This window comes from Chaetura pelagica, unplaced genomic scaffold (assembly GCF_000747805.2).
Source record: "Chaetura pelagica isolate M959 unplaced genomic scaffold, ChaPel_1.0 scaffold107, whole genome shotgun sequence".
Lineage (NCBI taxonomy): Eukaryota > Metazoa > Chordata > Aves > Apodiformes > Apodidae > Chaetura > Chaetura pelagica.
Window position 1 is genome coordinate 1,717,713 of NW_009953979.1, and position 13,686 is coordinate 1,731,398.

A 13,686-nucleotide genomic window follows, 5' to 3' on the forward strand; every position below is an offset into this window, starting at 1 on the left:
TCTTTCCCTGAGCTGTGCGCTGGGGACCCGGGGAGGAAGGAATTGCCGGTCCCCCCCTCCACACACGCCCTCCCCGTCTGCAGCGCATTGAAGACCCGGGGGGTTCCTAGTCCTGTGCTTTCCTCCTTTCTCTTTGCAGTGCAGTGGCAGGAGAGGGATGCTGGTCCCACGCACACCTCCCTCCCCCTTTTCCCATTGCAGTACAGCAGGGACGCAAAAGGATTCTAGCTCAGTCCGCACACTCTCTGTTTCCTTTTGCAATGCAGTGGGGACCCAGGAGTACGGGGTGCTAGTCTGATGTAGATATGTATCCTTCCTATGCCTTTGTAATGCAGCAGGAATCCAGAAGGATGCTGATCCCGGGTGTGCACTTGTTCCTTTTGCCTTTAAAACACAGTGAGTATTCAAGGCAAATGGGTATGCTAGTTTGTTATGCTCCCCCTCCAGTTCCTTTAGCCTTCCAAGCAAGATGAGCTCAAGGGGAGAGATGTGCTAGACTGTCCTTCCATAGACATGGAGAATCTCACCAGAAAGGGTTTCTGCCTTCCCATCCTCCCTGCTGGGAGGGGGAAGAGGAGATTCTCTGCATCTTTCTTAATTCTGCCCTGTAGTATGGTGAAGAAGAGCATAGGGAAGTGTACCATGTGCTCCCTTTCCTATATGGTCTCCTACTGGAAATAGAGGATGTGGAGGATTATAGTGTGGCTCTCCCTTAACACACAACAGAAATGAACAGGGGAGTACAGTGCTGGAGTTTCTTTCCCACTGACTAATTAAAATGGAGTTGGGAGAATAATGTGTTCTCCTTTTGTGTCTTCATGTGGGTGGGAATGGGTTGGGGAAACCCTGCCAGTGCCTCTGTGCAATGAATGAGTTCCTTTGCTTTCTCTGTGATCAGAGCTGAGTGGAGGAATGACTAAGGTGATATTCTCCTCTTGTCTTCTCACTTGTATAGTAGTTGTTTAGTTTGTTGTTTTATCACCTCATTTCTGTGGAATAGATAACCTGAATTAATCCACCTACATAATTTCTTTCTAAAGTCTAATGACTTTTTTTTTTTTTTTCTTTTCTCATTGTCCCTCTCTCATTGCTCACTTAGTAACTTTAAAATTTATTTGAAAAAAAAAATCACTTGTGAGAGTCAACCTTTTGGTTTAATGATTTTCACTGTTTATAATTGTTGTATATGCATGTCTTAGTTTATCCTTTATGGCAAGAATTAGATGGGCTTTTTATGATTATAAATAATGTATACATTTGTAACCACACTAACAAGCTAGCTGTTTCCTACCCCTTTTGCCTACAGTTTTTTTGCAGTGCCTTGAGGTAGATGGGCAGGTATTCCCTCCTCCTCTTTTATCCCCTGTGTCATCGAAAGTGATTTGTTTTGTTTTTATATACATATAAAAATAACCACAACATTTCATATGTAGAGGCTTGACAAAGACTATACAGAACTGGATCTGCAGTAAGAAAATACCTTGACAGTAAAGATTGCTTATTGCAGCATTCATCTGTCTACACCAATTAATAGGTAATCTATATGCTTGTTTGCAAAATAAGCACCTCATTTTGCAATTATATGGTTGTCTTTTTCTTAATTTCACCTAGACTTTTTTTTTTTTCTGTGAAGGTGACTAGGCTGTATGATTTAGAGTTCTTTTCTGGCTCTAGTAAGTAAATTCTTCATTTCCTTTATGATACTTTTTAATAATAAGATCTTGAACATAAAATGGAAAAGTCCTGAGAGAACATGGTGAATTTTTTTCCCCTTTTTGCACAGTTAAAACTTTTTGTGGCAAATGGAGCCCGTGTTTTTGCATGCTTTTTTTCATTTTGAGGTTGTGGGGAAGTCAGAAGATGGGTGGATTTGTTTGGAGTCGCTACTTTGAATGTCATTAATATGATTTGTGTGAAGTGTTCTTGGAGTTTTTCCCAAGACTCTAGATCCTGACCTGGAATTTTGCTTCCAGCTTTAACACAATACCTGGTGAGAGCACAAGTCAGCTTATTTTGCTTCTGAAGTGCTCTTAGGAAGCATTTTCTACTGGTCACTGCTGGAATGGCACCTGAGTTACAGGGACAGTTCTAAAAAGTCAATTGCTAATCCATGCTACAAATTGACTTCACTGAAGTTTTTGAATAAAGTATTTTGGAGTTGGTGGCCAGAATGTTTGAGAAATAGAAAAAAATGGCCGAGGCCAGTGTTTGTGGGTTGGCAATGAACTGAAAAACATGCTTTTGATGAGTTTGGAGAACTATTATAAAAATGTTAAAATCAAAGGACTAGATTCAAAGGGGATTAGGCACCTTGTACAAACTAAGAGGGAATTTGTTTTATCTGTCTATAACTTGTAATCTTCTGGTCAGGATCTAAGAATAAGCAGAAACCTTTAGGACTAGGTTAGGTTGTGTTGGCCTGGAAAGTGGGATAATTCAGGTCTTCAGTTTTTTATTGAAAAAGGCACCAGATCATTAAAAATAGGTCTGCGAAATGGCTTTCTTAGATGAGTAGGACGTATCTTTTAAGGTCAGATGAACTTGAAATTGGACTGAAAGCAGGTGTGGTTAGATGCAGTATGTCTTAAATACTGTGGCTATTTTTGATCTTTTAAATTGTGTGTTGACTGCTCTTCACAGCAACGCTTGCTTCAGAGAATAAGCAAGACACTGTGATTTGAGCTGCATTGGTTGGTTCTCCCACCCAGCTTAAGGTTTAGATAATTCTCTTATTTTGCTTTTTTTTTTGGTCATGTTTTATCTTTCCTAGGTTTGGAACAGTTTTACGTTTACATTGGAACATTTGTGTTCTTTTCTTTATGTACTTCAGACATGGTTTCCCCCTCAATAGTTGTGTGAGAGTAAGCAGTCTGCAAAGGCAAGTTGTCAGTGAACTTAACATGGTTATGTTTAACATCTTGGTCTTTTTCCTATTTGCATGTTTGTTTTTACCAGCCTGTCTTGAACAGCTACAGCCAAAAAAACATTGCTGCACATGATCTTAAAGAGAAACACAGAATTGTTTAAGTTGGAAGGAACCTCCTAAGATTATCTAGTCCAACCCACAAAGTGTCTGAGGGTTTAAAGAGGTATAAGGTGTTTAATTTTTCTGACCGTAAGATGAGCCTATGTAAACAAATGTGTGCATGCATAACTTTTTTGATTGGCTGATACCAGCCAATGTCTGGTAATTAAGGCTTTTGTATCTCTCACTAAGTTTCCATTAGGAAGAAAGGAAAGAAAAATTCCTTCTCAAAGGTGTAGAATTTATTTATCTTTCTGCATATCTAAGGGAAAACATTATACCCTCAAGATCTGTTCAAATTTGTGCCTGTCTACTCTTGGGAGTATTGGTAGAGTACTTGGGGTTTTCTGGTTCAAATAGAATTTCTAAGTTTCTGTTACCTCTTGACACAAAACAGGTTTTTTTTAAAGCAGTTGATTGGAGACTGAATTTTGCAAATTGCACTGTGGTGGCACAGAATTGTTATAAGAGAAGAGCCTCTTTGTACGCTTACAGCTCTGTTGACTTTTTCCAGGCTTTAGCCTCTGATTTCAGAGTTTGTTTCTCCAGTCAATGAGCACGATATGGCAAGTCCCAGTTCTGCTTTTTCCAGTCCAGCCCCTTAGTGCTGAGAAAATGCAGATCCAGCCCTGGGGAATGATGGCTGTTTAAACTGGCTCTATAGGTAGAGTGGAACTGGCAGAGAAGCCATACGTAGCTACCCTTACCATTTCCATCTTCGAGAGTGTGTGGAGACGGGAGATCCAAGAATGCTGTCTTCTGGCTGATCCTTAGCTGCTGTGATGGTTTCTGGAGAGGAAGATATGTGTGCAAGTAAAATGGGTTAGAGACAACAAAAAAGCTGTTTACAACTAGACTAAAATTACATATGTGAACACAGGTAGCCAAACCATGACTGTAACTTGTTGGGCAGAACAGTAGTCTTCAGTCCTGCAAGCTGGGACATGTGTATTGGTGGTGGTGACTGTTTTGTTTTTGTTTTATTATTATTCAGCAGAAGTTACAAGGCCATGCAACTAAAGAGATGCTATCGCTGTGAATGTACCAGTGGAGATGCTGAGTCATAAATGTTTTGGTTTCAGTGTGGTCAACAGTTGCAATACTCACGTGGGTGAATTTGAAGTGTGGGGTTTTCTAAAAATATTTTCTTCATAGTAAATACGTACCCCCTTTTCACTATCCTTTTTGGGTAGAGTTTTACAGTGAATGAACATTTAAAACAGATAAAGTCTGAAAGCAGGATTAAAATTTGTAAAGGGACCTTCTAGTCTTGCACATGTGACCTTGAAGTGAGTTGTCTGCCAGGCTATTTAGAACTTAAATATCTTAATCAATGACAAGGCTGTTGACTGTATTCTGATTGTTGTGTGTTTTTATTCTAGGTTACTTAAGAAAAAAACTTAACTCAGCTGCTTGTCTGTCACAATGGGGTCAATCGTGTGGGAATGTGGTTAAACCTTAACCTAATACATGCTACTGAGAAAAGAAAAAGGAAGACTTCTCATATGTCTATCTCAAATACATCATATTCTGGACTGAGTTAACAATGTTGTCTACAAAAAGTATTGCAGTTTTGAAGAATCTTAAACAAGGACTGAAAACACCACCATTGAAGTGAAGTCTGAGGGTACAAGAGGAATTGAAAGAGTTTTCCAGCTGGGCTCAATAGCTGGCCCCATTCTCAGTGTGGAAGAATGGCTATTAGCTGGATGTTCTGTTACCTTTGGCTTTGGGATGTTTTGGTGGGGCACACAAGAGGGCACAGTTTATTTTCATGTGAGCCCATCATCTTGCGGATGTGCCAGGATCTGCCTTACAATACCACCTTTATGCCTAATCTTCTGAATCATTATGACCAGCAAACAGCAGCATTAGCAATGGAGGTAAGACTTATTTTTTTCAGCAATATAAAAGTTTTGACCTTTAGTTGACAAATAATTGGAAACAGAAACCAGGAAGATTTTTTTTTTCTTTCATTTTTATTTCTAATATAGAATTACAGAATCAAAGAATGGTTAAGGTTATAAGACACCTTAAAGATCATCTACTTCCAACCTCCCTGCTGTGAGCAGGGACACTTCACACTAGACTAGGCTGCGCAAGGCCTCATTGAACCTGACCTTGAACTCCAGAAGGGAGGGGGAAAATATAAGTAAGATAATTAAGAATTTAATAAAACATTTGCATAAGATGTAATATATACTAACATACTTTATGACTACACAATTCACCTAACTTAATATAACTGAGTGTGGAATACTGTGGATGTGTTTTGTTAGTCTGTTGTTTTGAATATTTAGAAAGATCAAAGATGCGTATTTTGAATGGTCTGACACTTAACTAAATGCCAGGAAAACAGAGTACTGAGCAATCAGTATAAGATTTTTAGCTATGAAGACTACATTCATAGGTGGTTCTGTAATATCTGACCTTTTCTTACTTGCCTAAAATTTGGTGTCAAGAAAAGGAGAGTAATATGACATACTATGAAAATAATGGAAATCGCTAATTTATTAGTACTGCTCTTCTCAGCTGCAAGAAGGTCTCTTGTTTTGCAGACAGTTCAGTTAACCTGTTTCTGTTCTACATCCAGGCACTCAAGCTTTTAGACTTGCACTTTTTTTGTACCTTATTACTGTTACCATTATCTCCAAAATAACTTGTTTGGACATATACATAGTAATTTTCTCCTTTAAGAGACTCAACAAAAAACCCCAACACATTTCCACTGTTATTTGTTTAACCTTTCTTTGGAGAACTTTACAGAGAGGGCTTCAACCACTCACTTAGTCTCTCTTTATCTATAGCCTAGTTTATACAAGACTTCTAAGTTCACTTCAGTCTACTCTCTATCCTGCCACCCTACCTAAGGAGTTTCCTTACCTAGTATTCTGTGATAATACTCAAATTGATGGAAATTCAGAATATTAGTTAATTCTTGCTGTCAGCCTATTCAAATTTTCATGAGATTTGTGTGCAAATTAGGTGTATTTGTATTTTTTAAATGTGTGTAAATGCTCGCAGGTAGATAAGCTGTGCTGTACACTGAGAACAGAAAGAACAATCATATGTTTTAATCTTTGAATGCTCTTCCTGACAATGCATAAACTGAATTTTTCTTGTTAAAAAATATAAAACCAAGTCATTATATAGCCTTTCTATGGAAGAGTTGTAGACCAGACTTGACAGGCTTTTTACTGTAAGAACAAAATAGAGAAATTTGCATTGTATGAAAAAAGCTATGGACTTGCATTTCAACAGTTCATTTGGATGTGGCCAGTGACTCCAATTATATTAAATTATATTAAAAACATAGCAACAGGAAAGAATTTTATTTTAGAATTGGTTCTGGTAAGTTCTGAGGGCCTTTGAAGATCCCACTGTAAGGAGGAAAAATGAAGCCAAAGCGAGTTTAATAGGGTAACAATGTGAACAACTCAGTGTGTACAAAGTGTGTATTTCATCTTTGAAAGGTGGCGCTTAGGAGAATAAATTAATTGATTGAAGACTCCGGGGACTTGATTTGTAGAGGTGTGGAAATAGTGGGCTTTGTTTTTCTTGGGTGGTAGGAGAGGTAGACAGTCACCTCTTGGAGGGGAAGTAGATAATCAGTGGAAGTATTTTGGGATGTGGGCAGCTCGGTATTTTCTTAAATGATCTAGAAGCGAAGACTAGCAATCAGATGAGAAAGCCTATTGACAGTGCTGTGGGTAACTTAAAGGTAAGGTTAAATCATAATAAACAATTTTTAATTTCTTTATATTATGTTTGAGATACATTGAGCCATAACTTTGTTGAAGAAATTAAAAATGATAAATATGTTTGTGTTGGGGGCAATAACATTCTTCACATCAGTGGTGGTGATGGTCAACTTGTTTCATTGGACTTAAAATTATTTTTTCTGCTTAAATATGAGTTGAAAGCTTGGCTGATGAGTAAGAAAGCTAAAAGGCAAATCAGACATGGAATAATTAGGAAAGGAATAAAGACCAGTCATTACAGTGGTGTGGTATGGTACAATCCTGTGCCTCACAAATAGCTGGAATGTTGTGTGAAGTTCTAAGCTACCTCAGAAAATGTGTTGGAACTGCAAGATGTCCAGAGAACAGGAAGAATGACCATGGGCTTACGGAAAATATCCCATATGAGGAGTGTTACACTATGGCAAGGTGCTTTAACCTATATTTAAAACAGAAAAAAACCCGAACCAACAGCAACTGCTGTTGGTCTGCACAGAACAGTGGTCTGCAAAGGGCTATAGGGATTGATTGTCTCTTCCAGCACAGAAACTAGGCTCCATTGGTTGAAGTTGCTAGAAGCCAAGTCAGAGCGAAGAGGAAGAGATGGTTCTTCAAATAGCTGGCAGTACAGCTGTGAAACTCTTAGATAGTACTGTGGGTGCAAAATGTTTGAGGAGACTGGACCAGAACTTGGAAAAGAATGCCAATGAGGATGACTAGGTAGAAAAAAAAAATGCTACCGGCTCTTCCAGTCAGCAGAAAATTGTCACAGGCTGGGAGGGCATTTAGGGAATGTACTAAAATGCTCATGGTCTATTTTGCCAAGTGTTCTGTGTCTTCCAATGGTAAGCGGAAAGGATGCAAGTCTGGCCTCTTCTCTGTGGGTTTTTCTCTGGTGCTTCCCCAGTATCCACAGTCTGAATTACGTATGTTAGAGGGTACTTCCCCGCCTGTTCCCCTTTGTATCATTTAATGGATCTATTATCAATGAATTTCTCAATTATTTTATGAACACAGTACTGCCAACCAGCTTACTAGCTACCATGTGTAGAACTGCTTATTCTCTAATCTGTTTTAAACTAGTTTCCTGATGGTGTAGTTTCATGTCCTTTTGTTCCATTATTGTGGAATATTGTGCTGCAGTTAAATCCTCTGTTACACTTTGTGATGTTGAAAACCTCAGTTTTATCCCCCAGGTTTTTCCTCTCCAAATGGAAGTGTTCCAGCTGCTTGGGCTTTCTTCTTGCAATTCAGCAGCTTCGTTTCTGTAATAATTTTAATCACCTTTCTCTGTCCCTTTTTTGAGCTTTGTCCTTGCTGAGGTGTGGAGTTGAGAATGGCACACCACTCCAGGTGTAGGTACACCAGGGATTTATTTATAAACAAAACCATGCTTTTTGCTGCTACTAGCTTCCTAGGAATGGCTGACTTCTAATCATGTTTTCTGGCTTTTGTTGCATGTTAAACCAGTTGTTTCAGAGAACTATCAAAAATACCACTTTCACTAACAGTCTGTTTATGGCCACTGTTGGAAGCAGAGCTGTCATTATTTAGACCTGCAGTCTGAGCCAAAGTAACTGGTGGAATTGTTCTTATTTTTGTAAAATAGCTTTCTGCTACAGAGAGAAAAGCAGCTGAGAAGCAAATGTTACTTCTCTGCACTCAATAGCAGAAAGCAACTTGCGTGAAATCCTGGGTTGCTGCAGTTTCTATACTAGCTAAATGCCAAATCCATTCTTAAACTTAGCATGGGTGTGTTGGTGTGGTGGGCGTATGTATAGGACTCCCTTCTGCTGATACAATTAGCATAAAGACCAGTGGCTGAAGTATGAGGATGGACAATGGGCTCCTTCTGAATGCTTCATGAAAAATGCGGAAGGCTGTGCAAGGGATGCTATTATTGAGCTTAAATTCACTATGCAGAGGCCTGAGCTTCCCTTGCAGAGTTTTTTAGGGGTCTGAACAAGAAAAAAAGAATGAAAAGCCACAGTTTGCTTAAGTATATTCCACTCTGTGTATTAGCCTTGATTGCCCCTTTAATCTTTATGTAGCAAGAAGGGAGTTTCTACTATTTGACTTTTTAGACATTATTTAATGTTGCAGTCAAATGGCTGGAGCACTCAAATTTTGAATAGAATGAAGTCTATTAAAACTTGCATTGAGTATTTGGTGGTAAGCATCTCTCATCTCTGAGCACTCCCTAATTGCTGCAAGCATAAAATAATACAGCAGCAGAATCGGTGGGGTTCATCTTGTGTATCAAGAGGGAAAGGCCCTGTAATTCTCAGCTTTTTCAGCAGCACTTTTTCACAATGTTTCCTAATAAAAGCTGTAAGAAAAAATCAACTTGCTTGTACTTTGGATTTCTTTGGTGTGGTTGTGAGTGTACACTAGGATGCCACACTTGCTCATTTAGTAACTAACCAAGATCAGCAGGTGAATTAGAAGTAAAAAGTCTAATCTTAGAGTTTAAACCAAGTACATGCGTTAGAACAAAATTTGAGAATTATTTTAGCAACCCAGGTCTGGGGTTTATTATTTTTTCAGTTTTATATAAACAGAATTTGTAAGGGCTTCTACTGCAAGCAAGAGTGAATGTGAAGTAGAAAAAAGGCTGTTGTCTTACTGTCAGTAAATCCAGTGTAATTCTCTTCTCATACCACTGATTGCTTCATTGAGGAAGCTGTTAAAAACTTATTTATTGTTATTTCTTGAAAGCTCAAAAAATCACTAGGTTGCCTTTTTGAGACTTTATGCTAAAATGATTCCTTCAAAATTATGGTAAAGGCTAATTATGTCATGTAATCGGTGTTGTCTTGTTATGGTACAGAAATATTCATAGATTCATTGAATTTTTTTGGTTAGAAAAGACCTTTAAGTTCGTAGAGTCCAACTGCTAAACACAGCACTGCCAAGTCCACCACTAACCCATTTTAGACATTGGTATTAACCATCTTGATTAAACAGAGAACCAGAACATTACATCAGGATCTGGTAGACAGGAGGATGACCATGAGCCAGCAATGTGCCCTTGTGGCTAAGAAGGCCAATGGCATCCTGGGGTGCCTTTCTAAAAGGGAGTGGTTAGTCGGTCAAGAGAGGTTCTCCTCCCCCTCTATTCTGCATTGTTGAGGCCGCATCTGGAGTATTGTGTCCAGTTCTGGGCCCCTCAGTTCAAGAAGGACAGGGAACTGCTTGAAAGAGTCCAGCGCAGAGCAACAAAGATGATTAAGGGAGTGGAATGTAGTCAATGGGGCAGAATCTGGTTGGAGGTGTGTGACTAGTGGAGTCCCACAGGGGTCGGTACTGGGACCGGTGTTGCTCAACATCTTCATCAACGACCTGGATGAGGGTATAGAGTGTACCCTCAGCAAGTTTGCTGATGACACTAAGCTGGGAGGAGTGGCTGACACACCAGAAGGCTGTGCTGCCATTCAGAGAGACTTAGATAGGCTGGAGAGTTGGGCGGGGAGAAACATGATGAAATTCAACAAGGGGAAGTGTAGAGTTTTGCATTTGGGGAAGAACAACCCCATGGACCAGTACAGGTTGGTGGGCTGAACTGCTGGAGAGTAGTGTAGGTGAAAGAGACCTGGGGGTCCTGGTAGACAGGAGGATGACCATGAGCCAGCAATGTGCCCTTGTGGCCAAGAAGGCCAATGGCATCCTGGGGTGCATTAGAAAGGGTGTGGTTAGTAGGTCAAGAGAGGTTCTCCTCCCCCTCTATTCTGCATTGGTGAGGCCACATCTGGAGTATTGTGTCCAGTTCTGGGCCCCTCAGTTCAAAAAGGACAGGGAACTGCTCGAAAGAGTCCAGCGCAGAGCTACGAAGATGATGAAGGGAGTGGAACATCTCCCTTATGAGGAAAGGCTGAGGGAGCTGGGTCTCTTTAGCTTGGAGAAAAGGAGACTGAGGGGTGACCTCATCAATGTTTACAAATATGTAAGGGGTGAGTGTCAGGGGGACGGAGTTAGGCTTTTCTCAGTGATGACCAGTGATAGGACAAGGGGTAATGGGTGTAAATTGGAGCATAGGAGGTTCAAGGTGAATATCCGAAAAAATTTTTTTACTGTAAGAGTGACAGAGCACTGGAACAGACTGCCCAGGGAGGTTGTGGAGTCTCCCTCACTGGAGACATTCAAAACCCACCTGGATGAGTTCAGGAGTCCCTCTTAATATGTATTGGCTCATCCTGTAATTAATTCCTACGCCTTTATTTATTCTTAGGAAAGTAATGCCTTAAGCTTTCTGCTGTGCTATGGCAGCAAGATGTGCTTTAATCCAGGAAGACTGCAGGGAGGGCTTTTTGTGTTCAAGGGCCTGAAGCATCATTTTGTCCTCAAACATCTCTAAAGGGGCTTACTCCTTTTGAGAGGGGACAACCATCAGTTAGTCCTCTAACTGCACTAGTCCACCCTCTGTTAACATCTGCTTGGCTACAGTGAAGACTAAAATGAGAGTCATTATTACATTTACATCTTTCTGACAGGAGTGATGTGTGTTAATATGGACTAACACACTAGTCATGTAGAGTGTAGAGATGAGAAGAGCAAAGGGAGCCTATTTGTTGGAGCCCCTGGGGCCAGGCTGAGCTGTCCTGGCAGGAGCTGGGAGCTGTCTTGTCCTGCAGCATTGTGCACATCACACATTGTATTGCAGTAACCATCTAGCACGGTCTGTCTCAGCTATGCTGTTAAAACTTTGCTCTAAATGTGTTTGAGATGATAGCATGACATTGAGATGATGTTGCACTATGCTGCTGCCCTGATTCTGCTGTGTTACAGAGATTGTGTGACAATCACCCCTATCCCCCTGAGGTAGATGACCTTTTTTACCTATCTCTTGGATTATTGTTGCTATCGTGAAGAATTCTCTTCAGTCCCTTTTGCACTTAATATTCCTTTCGCCTTGAAGGATTTGCTTATGCATAGGACTAGCAAGCAGTGTTTTTATTTTCCTTAATGCAATATTTGTAGACAAATATTTTTTATCAGAGAACATTTAACTGTTGGTAGCCTCTTGGTGCTTGGGAGCATGCTATTAAGTCACTGTCACTTATGAAAAGAAATGGTTTAATGTGATGATTGCCATCCTTTTTGCAGTTAAATATACCGCCAGCACTTCCTTCTCCTTACCCTGATTTTTGCAGGACCTCACAAATGATACTAAGGATTACAGAAACTTTAAAGGACAGGAACCAGATATAGCTGAGGGCTAAATGGATCCCTCTGAGTGAGCAGAGAAGCGTAGTCTTTTGGAATTATACCAGAGGTCAGACACTCCAGAAATGAGATGACACAGTCACCATATGGGCAGAGGAGATAACATGCTATTCCTTTGCGCTCTCTCACAACTTTTGTTCCCGTTTTGCATATCAAAAAAGAGCAGCAGTAGGGACTTAAGGATGCACCATAGGTTGGCTAGTGTGTAGGTGGGAGATGCAAATAGGAAATAGGGAAATAATGCTATCCTGCAGTTGATTTGGGTTTGTTTTTTTTGTGTTTGTTGTTTTTTGTTGTTGTTGTTTTGTTTATTTGTTTGTTTTGCAGTGTGAGTGAGGTAGCTGGAAGGGTAGAAGGGTAATATTGACTCCTACTCCATCGATATGGCAGGGTTCACCAGCTGGGAATCATTGGATTAATATAAATACACTATCCAGTCAGGGAGTTTTGAATATTTAGAAACACAGCCAGTGAATAATTAATGAACTTCGTAGCAGAATATGCAACTACAGAAGTCAAGACACCTTATTTTTCATACCCTATTTCAGATGTAGTGATTTCTTGCTTGTACTGATTCTTGCAGAGGATAATGCCATTGACCAGAGTGTATGCTGCAAGATTTGTATACCCTTGGTAACTGTGTTTCTGTATTTTCAGTGCTGCATCCAAAACTCATAGAAGAATATAAAACTAATTGAAAAGTAGGTTTTAATCAGTTGGTGTTTTGTGAGTTTTTAGTGCTTGTTTAATGTGAGCAATCGCAATGGTGAGCCTCTAATTTTTTCCTCCAGGGACCACGTAATTGCACTTCAAGAAACCAGATAAAGGCATTATGGTGCTATGCTGTACATAGCAACATGAAAGAATAGAGAACTAAAGAGCTGCTTCTTTCTAAACACAAACAAGGGTTAAAACTATGACACATAGCTCATCAGTGCTCACATAGCAGAGCTAGACAGCAGGTGTTAGAAACCCTTACTTCCTTTTGCCTGGCTAACGGACATTCTCCAGAGATTAATTTTAGAAATAACTGCTTTCTAGTTTTTTATGTTTGTTAATGAGAACAAGATGGCACGTGAATATTTTCAAAATGCAGACTAGTAGTGAGAGAGAAAATGAAAGGAGGTGGGGTTGGGGTTTTTTTTTTTTGTTAAATCGATAGATACACTACTGCTTGCACATTCAAGATGAACTCTATCACCCTGTTCATATTTTCTTGAATAAAAGATTAATCCTGAATGATGATTCAAGTGGAAATATGGAAACGACGTTTAGCCTTAATAGTTTAGTGCAAACGTATGAAATAAACATTACTTTTTTGGTAATGATTCAGTGTAAAGTGAATTATCTACATCTTAATCAACATCTATTCACAGTGGGCTTATTTTCAGGGTCATGAAGGCAGATGGCTCTGCATTGTGGCTAATTTGGTAGCATCTGGTGGAGGCTTAAAGTGGAATTATTAGGAAAGGTGGAACACACATTAATTTATTTTGAAATAGTTAAATGGCAGTGTACTTTGTAGACAGTTGAAGCTTTGTACCTGCAAGCATAAACTCAGAAGCAAAACAATGTTGTGCTGGAGCACTAAGTTGGTCTTACCGTTTACCATTCCTCTTACTTAACACAAGCATACAGACATTCATTCCTATCTTTGTGTGTTTTGTCTCTACCTTAATCAACATTAGCCAGTTGACT

At 39.7% G+C, this 13,686-nt stretch overlaps 1 protein-coding gene across 1 annotated transcript in view; it reads left to right on the forward strand.

Annotated features, from left to right (window-relative positions):
* The first annotated feature begins 4,434 nt into the window (after nucleotides 1–4,434).
* Nucleotides 4,435–13,686, forward strand: part of FZD3 (frizzled class receptor 3) — a 54,145-nt gene continuing 44,893 nt past the window's right edge. Inside the window, exon 1 of the mRNA XM_010002185.1 lies at nucleotides 4,435–4,908. Coding sequence (XP_010000487.1) covers nucleotides 4,720–4,908 — 189 coding nt within the window. The 5' untranslated portion in view covers nucleotides 4,435–4,719. The remainder of the gene's footprint in view (nucleotides 4,909–13,686) is intronic.